General features: G+C 45.8%; 1 protein-coding gene across 1 annotated transcript in view; it reads right to left on the reverse strand.

The window, feature by feature from the left end:
- Window positions 1-416: 416 nt before the first annotated feature.
- LOC132213957 (semaphorin-4F-like) overlaps window positions 417-12,345 on the reverse strand; it is a 36,449-nt gene continuing 24,520 nt past the window's right edge. The window contains 10 exon segments of the mRNA XM_059660817.1: window positions 417-640; window positions 642-1,092; window positions 1,355-1,413; window positions 4,131-4,291; window positions 4,399-4,508; window positions 4,648-4,870; window positions 4,997-5,144; window positions 5,355-5,533; window positions 6,134-6,285; window positions 6,387-6,500. Of these exon segments, the coding sequence (XP_059516800.1) occupies window positions 463-640; window positions 642-1,092; window positions 1,355-1,413; window positions 4,131-4,291; window positions 4,399-4,508; window positions 4,648-4,870; window positions 4,997-5,144; window positions 5,355-5,533; window positions 6,134-6,285; window positions 6,387-6,500 (1,775 nt within the window). The 3' untranslated portion in view covers window positions 417-462.

Here is a 12,345-nt window from a genome sequence, read left to right on the forward strand (position 1 = left end):
AGACTAACTGGAAGAATCAGCAAAACCACTCCAAGGACTCAGTGCACATTAGCTTCCAAGCACCTCCATAGCCCCTCCTTCTGGCCAGGGTCCAACCAGAAGAAAAAGTCATAGTTATGTCCTATGCCCCTCCCCAAATTTATGGGCCCAAAATCATGGGCCAGGACTGAAGGGGTTACCGGGGTTCAGAGAGCAGGGATGGGAAAAGCCCTGATTCACTGCAGAGAGAAGTTCTGATCTCTCATGGGAATCAGGAATCAGGACACAGACAAAGGCCTGGCCTGGAACCCATCTAGGACCAGAGAGGGCTGACACTGAAGTCAAGTGATCACTCAAAGGCCAAAGAGAACTCAGAGGCCATGATGGTTTTCCAGGCCCCGTGACCCCAACATCTCAATGGTCACTCCATTCCAGTGACCCCAACATCTCAATGGTCACTCCATTCCAGTGGCCAGTCATGCACTAGTGGTCACTTTCCCAGCCCTGGATTGGTGTTTTATCACATGTGGCCGGAGGAGCCCCAGTTAACTGATTATGGGCTAGGCTCGGGCAAGGATCAAGCATAAAAGGTGGAGGGAAGCCACCAAAGCCACTGCCCCTCTTGCCTACAGCCAGAGGCAGCCGCTCATCTTCAGGAGAGAGAGGGAGGATCCTGGCTGTGGCTTGTGGTCCCAGATGGCGGCGCCCCCGGGTCCGAGCCCACCTTGTTTCTAGCCAGAAGTTCCCTCTGTCGCTGTTGCTGCTGATATCGACATATCAGGAAGAGAGACAGGGATGCTGCAAGAACCCCCAGTAAGAAGCCACCCAGTCCAGTCCCCATAGTGAGGGACCGTCTCCAGGGGACCAATTGGCTGCCCCATACCAAGCTATAAGCCGCTACCACACGGGCAGCCCCTCCCTCCTGACATTCACAAGAATAAGCACCCATGGCCCCTGGGGTTACCACCACCTCAAGCCCTTCCTTCCTGGGGGTAAAAGCAGTCACTCCACTGGGCTGGTGCCACACACAGGATGCCCAGGCTGAGTTTGGGGAACATGGCAAGACCACATGTGCAGCTGTAGCCACAAGAACTTCAAACACTACAGGGTGTTCTGCAGAGAAACAGCAAAGGCATAAAAGAGAGTGAGACTATAGTCCGGGGGGTAGAAGGCTGATGAAGAGAAACATACAGGAATATCAGATTTGAGAAGGAACCATGGGGGCAAAGCTAAAAGGAGATTCCCCAAAAGGGTAAGGCCCAGGTCACTGGCTACCATATCCTCCAGGATCCAACTTTCAAAGTGGGTCCAAAATGGACAATTTTCTAGCCTCTTTCCACCCAACTCCACCCACATTTCCCTAAGCCAGACAGACCTCCAGGCTCTTTAGGACACAAAGAAGAGACATCCGCTGACTCTATGTCTTGGACCAGCCTACAAAGAAGAGAATATTTGATAAATCCAGTGTCAATATTCCCTTCTATACTCCTCAGTGCCACAGAACATTCACTCACTCGTTATATCTCCCATTATCTCATTAATCACTCCTGGAATTATCAGTCAACATTCTCATCATTAAAATTTCCCCCAATACTCCTCATGACAATTAACATGTCAAATTCTACATATGTTCTAGCAGACCATAGAAAATTAAATCTGCCCTAGGTCTGTTGGAAGAATGTTTGGTGGTGTGCTTTAAAAAAACATTGGAACCTTCCAAGAAATATGGCTGACTGTCCACACCATGAGATTTCTCTGGAAAAAAATATTAAAACTACATGGTGGTCTGGGTGTTTTTTTTTCTGTTAAAAGAAAGTGAGGACTTCTCTATGAAAGTTAATCAAAATTCTGTGAGGGTCAGTGAGATGACTTTGTTTCATAATGCTGCTCATCTCTATATAGGAACTGTTTCATCAACAACTGTTGGTACCTACTGGCCTCTAACAGATCTGTTACAAATCATACAATCTTGGTACTTTCAGGATTTCAGTGGGCTGTGTCTGACAGAAGGACAGCAAGACAGGCTGCTTACTCTGAACTTCCTGGCACCACTACCAGAGGGAGGGAGGGAAGCCAGGGAGACCTCTAGTGGGCTGTCAGTGAAGACCAGGTGGAACACACAAAGCTTCAACCAATAGTAGATTCCATTTGAGTGTGAATTCCTTCAACATGAATTGGAGCCCCTGAAATAAGCTCTGAGACTAGTATGAATATGTTAAAGTCTCTGGGTAAAACCAAGTTTGCTTAGTCTAGCTGACAGTGGGGAACATGGGAAGGCCATAGATGTGGCTATAGCCACAGGAACTTCATGGTCTATGTTTTCTCCCTTATATGAATTAAGGTATGAAGGGTAGAGTGCACAGAAGTACCAGCTTGGTCATTTCTCACATTACTAAGAAGTATACTGGCATGTATGCATACCCCACATCCTACACACACATAGATATATATGTGGAGGAGACCCCAAGGCTCCAGTACACAGGATATCCAACACCAATTAAATTCTTATTTTAATGAATACTAAAACAATAAAGGAAAGAATAAAGCACTTGTTTTCATGTGAGATGTGTCAAAGTTCTCCCAAGAGAAACTAAAATACCAGATCAAAGTTCTTAACCAAAATCAATTCCCAAAAAACAAGTACTTTTACTTCTAAAATATTTGTAAGATTGGGATTTAGTAATATGCACAAATATACAGTAAATTAACTGGGCTTCAAAATAGGAATTCATGAAGTCAGTCTCAAAAAATACTTTCCAAGCAATCAATTAAAAATTACTCATTTGAAAGGAATCTCAACTAAAGATTAAGAGACTTAAGAAACATATCAACCAATTACAACTGATGGACATTATTTTGATCCTGACTTAAGCAAACTATCTTTAAGTATATGCAATTGGGAAAATCAGACATTGATTAGATAGTTGATGACATTGAAAAAGTGAGTTTGCAGTATGATAATGATAATATGGTTACATTTTTTAAAAGCCTTTCTGTGTTAGAGATACACACAGAAAGATTTAGGGATGAAGCGATATGATGTCTAAGATTTTCTTTAAACAATTGGGAGTGAGTGAAGATAGTGATCAAGCAAGACTGGTCAGTTGGTGGATGTTGATGCTGAGTGATAGATACATGGAAATTCATTATACTATATAGTTTTTGAATGTTTGAAATTTAAGAGAGTTCTTATCTGATACAGATATATAATGAAATATTGTAGATGAATATAATGTTAGGGATATGCTTCAATGTGGCACATGATTTTAAGTGAACTGTTGAGTGGAAAATGGATGATGGGATTCCCAAATGGACAAAGCAAGACCAATTTGGAGGTTATTGGAGTAATCCAATTAAGAAATAATGATGGCTAGGAAAAGAGTGATAGCAGTAGAGAAGGAAAGAAGTTGCTGTGGACAGAGGATATAACAGATGGAGCTAGAGTCAGTACCAAGCGCAATATAGTGTGGGCAATTTCCGGCTTGAGCAACTGGATTCACAGAGGTCCCTTCAGAGAACCATATGAAAGAACGAGAAAACAACAGTGCATGCTAAGACCTGCTAAATTTCAGCAGTTTATAAAGCATCCAAGTAGGCAGTTGGATAAGAAATTGTGTAGCTCAACTACAGATACACCTGTAGTTGTCAACAACACTCAGTTGGTGTTGAAAATAATGGGAAGAATATCACCTAGAGAGTGTGTAGATGTGTAAAATGATAGACTGAACCATGAGAAATATCAAAATTCAGAAAATGCATGGAAATGAATGAGTAAAGGGAGATGGCTGGTGAGACACGGAGGAAAAGTGGAAGAATGCAGAGTCCTAGAAGGCAACAGGAAAGAGTATTTCAAGGCAGGAAGGAGGGAGTGTGCATCTGTGGAAACACTTCTAGGAGCTATTATAACATGAAAACTGAGCAGTGTATGGCAACATGAAAATCAGTCACATGGTCTTGGGCGGGTCCAGCAAAGTGGCAGTAACATGGATAAGGCCGCATAATGGACAAACAGATGAGTTAGTAGGGACTGACAAACACAGTGACACTAAAAGAAACACACATGGCTGCATGAACAGATCAGAAACAGGCAGATATATGGAGAGGTCAGAGCTCTGTGACAGCAGGCAAGAGGCCAGGGCAGCCACACTCACCCTCCATGCTCGTCAGCATGGGCCACACACGCATATAGCCGGAAGCTCCAGGCACAGACAGGGTCTTGGGCCAGGATGCACTCTGAGCAGCTCTGGAGACGTCCACAGTTGGTTGTGTTCACTTGTATTACCTCATTATGGGAGCCAACCAGGAGCCAGCTCTAGAGAAAGTGAGTAAAAAAGAGGACTATGCTGCATCTCCCAGATTTCGTGGTCACAAGCTAGCTCAGATGTCTCCCCACCAGACGCCCCAAAATCTATGACTCACTTGACACAATTTCAAATTCTCAACTGGCTGTGGCTCTCGGAATAAGGCCAGATCCTCAAGGACACTGAGCTTGGCTCCAATCCGCACAGCTCTGTGGAGGTGTCCATCCTCTAGGAAGCAGGCAGAGGGCACGACACAATGACACACTGTACCTGTGCCTGGGACTCTCAAACCTGTAAGTATACAACCCTCTCTTTGACAAACGCATGTGTGCACGGGATGGGCAATGTACTTGGCTCCTAAACATACCTGTCCCCAGGTAGAGCACATCATACTCTTTCCCTGACAGGCTGGCCACCCTGTGGGCCACAACTCTGAGATAGACTGTATCTGTAGTGATCAGCAGGGAGTGGCCATCAGCTGGAAGCACTGGCCTGTACATGAGGGGGTGATCCCGGATGAAGGTGAGCACATGGTCAGGCAGGAAGAGTGATGAGTTAAACTGCTGGAATTTCGTGTTATTAGCGATACACTAGGGAAAAAAAGGATAGGTGACAACATTTCCCAGGGGCCCGGAAGTATCCATGATGCTTACTTGGGCTCTTGATCTAATGAGGCGATTCTGCCATGGGGTGAAGAGCAGCCCCAGACCCCTTACCTCTCCAGGTCTGGGCTGGGGTACCTCACTCTCCGTGACAGGCTGTCCCCTGTTGCAGACATCTTTCAGCTCTCTGAAGGGACCATTAAGCACTGTCCGAATGTCTTGTGGTCGGAAGGAACAGACAGCCGAGATGGAAGCCTCCTCCCTGGAAGAGACACAGGTTGGAGCCAGATATCAGAAGAGCATTAGGGAACAACTCACGCCCTGTCAAATGAGATGACTCATAAGAAATGCATAGGAGCCATGCAGCCGGCTCCTGGGAGAAGCCACCCCCTCTGTAAGAAACAGAACTGAAAGGTGCCAGCCCCATGTATCTCCCACCCTGTAATTCTCCTCCACACCAGGACCCCCTCACCACTGGGAGAAAAAGATGCCATAAAAGAGGGGGGCCTCCACTCCAGTCTCAGGTCGAAGAATAGCCATGTCCTGCAGGACACTAGAGGCCCGGCCATTTACAGACCCTGGACACCGCAGGTCAGCCCTCAGAAAGGTCGTCCACCTCTTTTGGAGGATCCTCCGGCCCCCAAGGTCTCCCTGGGGTGACAAGAGCATGGGCATTTCTCTTTAGAAGACAAACATTATAGCGAGAATGTAGAAACCAATACAAGTATCCCCAGACAAAGACAGATGGAGAGACAGACACATAAAAATTCAATGTAGAGATACAGAGTTAGCAGTAGGAAATGATACATGGGTAGATAGGGTCAAATGACGGGGACTAAGTTCATTGTTGCACTTACGAAGTACTATACTATGTGCTTTACATACATTATCCCATTTAGGCCTCAAACAACCCTTAAAACTAGGCATTATCAATATCCTCATCTATAAGGATGCTAAAGAACCTGCCCCAAATCACAGAGGCAGGAAGTAGTGGAGCAGGGTCTGGAACCCAGGTCTGTCCACAATTCCCACCTTTCACCTCTACACCTCCTAGGTATACTGTCACAAGGGTAGTCATGGAGTTAAAGGAGCTAGAGCCCTTTCCCCATACTGTTCAAGCTCCCAGAAAATAAGTCAAGACAGGGAAAATGGAGACAGAGGAGAAATGTAAAGACGGAGACCCAGAGAAGAAAAGACAGAGACCAGGCAGAGCAAGAGACAAGAGACAGACAGCTGGATTGAGAGTCTCACCGCACACACACGGGCCACCCGAGGAACTTCAAGGTGCTCGTATGAGTCAAAGGCTTGAGAAGTCTCCGTAAAGAAGAAGTAGATTTCCTTGTCTCCATCTTCATCTCCCCACTCAGCTGGCCTCAAGGCCATGGCAGCAACAAAGGCTGGATCTGGGGAGACCTGTGGCCTCAGATCCCACAGACTCAGTGTGGGGCCACCCAGCCTCCACCCACCCTCTCTGTCCCCAGAGTACCCCTCTTCCTCTCCCCACCTTCAAACCAGTATTCCTCTGTCAGAATCCAATCCTCAGCAGGGCCCACAGTCCGGGAGATAATCGACTCTGTCCCCAGGAAGTTTCTCACAGTGGCAGCATAGAGAACCCCCCCTGCAGGGAGACAGGGAGGAGATGAGCTGTGAGACCTGTTGAAGGAAGCAAAAGGGGTCACAGGCAGAGCAGGGATAAAGCAGGGGCAGGAAGCCTCAGGGGCTGAAGGCCCATTAAGTACAGGGCACTGCTAAGCACAGGAGAGGATCCCCTCATTTAAAATCATCCTGGATGGGAGAAACCAAGATGGCGGCATAGGTAAACACTGAAATTGCTGCCTCCTACAACAACTTCACAAATACAACAAAAAGACAAAACGGACATCATCCAGAACTACAGGAAGGCTGGCTGAGTGGAAATTCTACAACTAGAAGGAAAGAGAAAAGCATACTGAGAGTCAGGAGCTGCAGAAGTGCAAAGGTACGGAGGCTCGAGAGCAAGCGCGCGCGCGCCCGTGCCAGCTGTCTTTTTGAATCGGGAGGGAGTCACAAGCTCCCGACTGCTCTGAACTCCAGCTCTGGGAAGTCTCTGGGGACCCAGGACTCATACGGGGAGAAACTGGACTGTCTGGCAGCAGGCAGAACTCGGAACTCGAGGGCGGCTTTCCCTCAAAGGTGATTGCAGCAATTAAATTACCAGGACACTGAGATGCTAGGCCCCTTAGGGCAGGGCTGAGGATCTGCCATAGCTGCTTGCTCCGCCCTGTTGATTCCTTGAGACCCCGCCCCACCCAGGCTGCCACAGAGGATTTTGCATATGAATGCCCTGGCCCTTTGCAACCTGAAAATTACCTAACAAATTACAGCTGAGCCTGACAGACCCAGAACTTCCAAGAGAAGGCCCAAGGCCCCACAGCAGCTTGCATTGCTTTACAGCTGGGCCTCATCTGGGCACCTCCAAACTCCAAAAAAAGAAGGGGAATCTGCAGATCTTTTCGTAGCACCTGCTGGGTAACCTCAGGCAGAGACTAAATTAGCACCTCCTTAGATCCAAGAGCCAGTGTACCCAGTGGTCAGAGTGGGACCATCCAGATTACAACTCCTCAGATCCATAAGGGACACACTCAGGGGGCAGACTCAGTGAGCACCAAAGCCCCACTGAAGCAAGTCTTGCCCCAGAAGGGTGTCTTCAGCACAGAAGTTCTCCCACTGCAGACACAGCTGATTCTCACTGCCAATTGGCCTGGAGGTCAATTCCTCCCAGTGATACCTACAACAATCAAGGCATAACTACAACAAGACTGTGCACAAAGCCCACAAGGGGGTGCACCAAGAGTGTCCCTCTCAGGTAACTGGGGAGGCTGAGCCACTGGGCCCTATAGGACACCTAGCACACAAAACCACTCTACCAACACAGGGAAGCATAAAAAATGCGGAGACAAAGAAACAGGTCACAAATGACAGAAATGGAGGAAAGCAAAAGACTGGATATAGAAAGCAAAACCACGTTTATAAGGTTTTTCAAGAATTTTCTGGAAACAGCCGATAAATTTAGTGAGACCCTGGAGGATATGAAAAAAGACCAACTAGAAATTAAGCATACACTGACTGAAATAAAGAATAATATACAGAGGTCCAACAGCAGACAAGAGGATCCCAAGAATCAAGTCAACGATTTGAAATACGAAGAAACAAAAAATACCCAACCGATGAAGCAAAAAGAAAAAAGAATCCAAAAATATGAAGATAGTGTAAGGAGCCTCTGGGACAACTTCAAGCGTACCAACATCAGAATTATAGGGGTGCCAGAAGAAGGGAGAGAGCAAGATATTGAAAACCTATTTGAAGAAATAATGACAGAAAACTTCCCCTACCTGGTCAAAGAAATAGACTTACAAGTCCAGGAAACGCAGAGAACCCCAAACAAAAGGAATCCAAAGAGGTCCACACCAAGACACATCATAATTAAAATGCCAAGAGCAAAAGACAAAGAGAGAATCTTAAAAGCAGCAAGAGAAAGAAAGTCAGTTACCTACAAGGGGATACCCATACGACTGTCAGCTGATTTCTCAACAGAAACCATGCAGGCCAGAAGAGAGTGGCAAGAAATATTCAAAGTGATGAATAGCAAGAACCTACAACCAAGGTTACTTTATCCAGCAAAGCTATCATTCAGAATTGAAGGTCAGATAAAGAGCTTCACAGATAAGAAAAAGCTAAAGGAGTTCATCACCACCAAACCAGCATTATATGAAATGCTGAAAGGTATTCTTTAAGAAGAGGGGGAAGAAAAAGGAACTCTTACCATTTGCCACAGCATGAATGGAACTGGAGAGCATTATGCTAAGTGAAATAAGCCAGTCAGAGAAGGATAAATACCACATGATCTCACTCATTTGTGGAATATAATGAACAACATAAACTGATGAACAAGGACTGATCCAGAGATGGAGAGGCATTGATTGGACTGTCAGGCCTTGGAGGGAAGGTAGGGGAGGGTGGAGGCAAGGGGGAAAGATCAACCAAAGGACTTATATGCAAGCATATAGGCCTAACCAATGGACACATACAACAGGGGGGTGAGGGCATGAGTGGGGGAGGCGGTGGGGGGTAGGGGGTAACATGGGGATAAGGACACATATGTAACATCTTAATCAATAAAAAATATATTTAAAAAAAATCATCCTGGATATAAAGTGCTCCAGGGCAGAGTGGGGAACCAGTGTTTAGAGGAAAGTGACAGAATGTTAATGTATATGAAGGGAGAATGAAAGCTGCCCTAGTATCCTGAACAGTGTGGCTCAATGGGTGAGCATCGACCCATGAACCAGGAGGTCACAGTTCAATTCCTGAGGAGGGCACTTGCCTGGCTTGTGGGCTTGATCCCCAATAGGGCACATGCAGGAGGCAGCCAATCAGTGTTTCTCCCTCATCATTGATGCTTCTAGCTCTCTCTCCCTCTCTCCCTTCCTCTCTCTGAAACCGATATATATAGAAGAAAGATACCCTTGTGGAAATCAGGCTGTTTGGTTGGTTTGCTTGTGTTGTCTTTGTTTTAGGGATTTCTCTACCCTGTAATATGCTAATTATACTGCTACTCTCCAGGAAGGAGGTTTGCTTTGCAGCAAGTCCTAGTCTTACTTAAGTTCTCCCCCTGTGGTAAATGTCTGAAGGAACTAGCATTCTTTCTGAACATTAGTGGGTGTACACTGCTCTGGAAGTAGTCACAACTTTAGGGAATACTCCATCATTTGGGGAGTTGATCAAGATGCAGATTCCTGGGAGAGAAGGGAGTGGTGCAGCTCTGGGCTGAATGTGAGAGCATTATAGCCACTTGGAGTACCACTGCCAAGGGCTCAGACATGAGCCAGATAAAATGATTTGGGGGCGTAAAAGGTCACAACCCCCTCCTCAGATTTTTGTGTATCACAGGGGACGGCAGTTCTGGGGAGAACAGAGTGGCCTTACTTTATCACTTACTACATACAAGGCACTGTGCCAGGTTTAAGCACATCAATGCCCCCAGGAACCCTCATCTGAGTCTGTTTAATCAGGTGGATACCAAGAGGTGGGGATGCACAGACGTGTGCAGGAGCACAGAGGACAGCCCAGCCACATCTGACTGGGTAGCAGTATCTCAGAGGTGACACTTGAGCCAGGTCTGAAGAATGAGCATTTGCCAGGTAGAAGGGCTTCAGGGAGGACCATAAACATGTGGGAAGGAGAATGTCATGTTTAGGTATGTGGGCTACTCCCCAGGCTGAAGTGCCGATGGGATACAGGAGCTGACAGGCAAGCGAGCAGAGGTGCAGTTGGAGGTGCAGAGATGGGCACCCAATTATGATGACTCTGCTCTGCCAAAACCAGGAACGTGGACTTGATCTTACAGGTAACACCAAAACTGCAGAGATTTTCTTGAAGACAGGTGACTAATAATCAGTTTCAGTTTTTAAGAAGATAATGCTACTTACGAGGCCATTCACACAGTGCAGGCAAGAGTAGAGTGCCTGAATTAAGGCAGGGGCAGAGGAAATGAAGGGACTGGACTTGGGAGATATTTCTGAGGTAGAGTCCATTAACAAGGTTTGAAAATCAATGGAGAAGATGGCAGTGGAATAGGCAGATGCTTCCCAAGGCTTGTCCCGGAGCAAACAGAATGAGCAGCTGAAACTAAGAACACCCATCCCGAATTGACAAAGTATACTCAGCTGGTGAGACAGTTTGCAGCTGGGAAGGGCAGAGTTCCCCTGGAAAGGTAAAAACCAGGGATCTGGGCAGGAAAGTTTGCCAGACCTCCGAGCCCAGAGGGTCAGAGGGAGACCGCGGGACACACAGCTGCGTCTCTTGGGACAGGCACAGCCCCTGACTGTGGAAAGGAGATCCACGGGACTGTTGGCGCCTGGGGATTTGATATCTGGGTTCCGTAATTACGGAGGACTGAGCCTAAAGGGAGCAGCCTGAAGCGATGACCAGACCACACAGTGCCGGTAAGAGAGGAGCTTACAGAGACTCAGCCTTCCCCGTTTCTACAGCCAGCATTTATTTGTTTGTTTTCTTTTTCTTTTTTTTTTTTTTTCCTGGATCTTTATTTTATTTATTTATTTTTTTAGTCTGAACATTTATTTTTTTTTTATTGCTTAAAGTATTACAAAGAGTATTACATATGTCTCCTTTTTTCCCCCCCACCCTTGACAATCCCCTGGCCTCCCCTACCCCCCAGTGTCTTATGTCCATTGGTTATGCTTATATGCATGCATACAAGTCCTTTGGTTGATCTCTTACCCACGCCCCTCCTGCCCTCCAAACCTCCCTGGCCTTCCTGCTGTAGTTTGACAGTCTGTTCGAGGCAGCTCTGCCTCTGTATCTATTTTTGTTCATAAGTTTATAATGGTCTTTATTATCCAGAAATGAGTGAGATCATGTGGTATTTTTCCTTCATTGACTGGCTTATTTCACTTAGCATAATGCTCTCCAGTTCCATCCATGCTGTTGCAAATGGTAAGAGTTCCTTCTTTTTTATAGCAGCATAGTATTCCATCGTGTAGATGTACCACAGTTTTCTAATCCATTCATCTACTGATGGGCACTTAGGCTGTTTCCAGATCTTAGCTATGGTGAATTGTGCTGCTATGAACATAGGGGTGCATATATCCTTTCTGATTGGTGTTTCTGGATTTTGGGGATATATTCCTAGAAGTGGGATCATTGGGTCAAATGGGAGTTCCATTTTCAGTTTTTTGAGGAAACTCCATACTGTCTTCCATAGTGGCTGCACCAGTCTGCATTCCCACCAGCAGTGCACGAGTGTTCCTTTTTCTCCACATCCTCTCCAGCACTTGTCGTTTGTTGATTTGTTGATGATAGCCATTCTGACAGGTGTGAGATGGTACCTCATTGTTGTTTTGATTTGCATCTCTCGGATGATTAGTGACTTTGAACATGTTTTCATATGTCTCTTGGCTTTCTGAATGTCCTCTTTTGAAAGATGTCTATTTAGATCCTTTGTCCATTTTTTGATTGGATTGTTTATCTTCCTTTTGTTAAGTTGTATGAGTTCCCTATAAATTTTGGAGGTTAGGCCCTTATCAGATATGACATTGGCAAATATGTTTTCTCACGCAGTGGGCTTTCTTGTTGTTTTGTTGATAGTTTCTTATCAGCCCCAACCAATACGCTCAATTAATATTTGACAAAGGAGGCAAGAACATACAATGGAGTCAAGATAGTCTCTTCAATAAGTGGTGTTGGGAAAATTGGACAGATACATGCAAGAAAATGAAACTAGACCACCAACTTACACCATACACAAAAATAAACTCAAAATGGATAAAGGACTTAAATATACGATGGGAAACCATACAAATACTAGAAGAATCCAAAGGCAACAAAGTCTCAGACATATGCCGAAGCAATTTCTTCACCGATACAGCTCCTAGGGCATTGGAAACTAAAGAGAAAATAAACAA

Source organism: Myotis daubentonii, chromosome 12 (assembly GCF_963259705.1).
Source record: "Myotis daubentonii chromosome 12, mMyoDau2.1, whole genome shotgun sequence".
NCBI classification, from domain to species: domain Eukaryota; kingdom Metazoa; phylum Chordata; class Mammalia; order Chiroptera; family Vespertilionidae; genus Myotis; species Myotis daubentonii.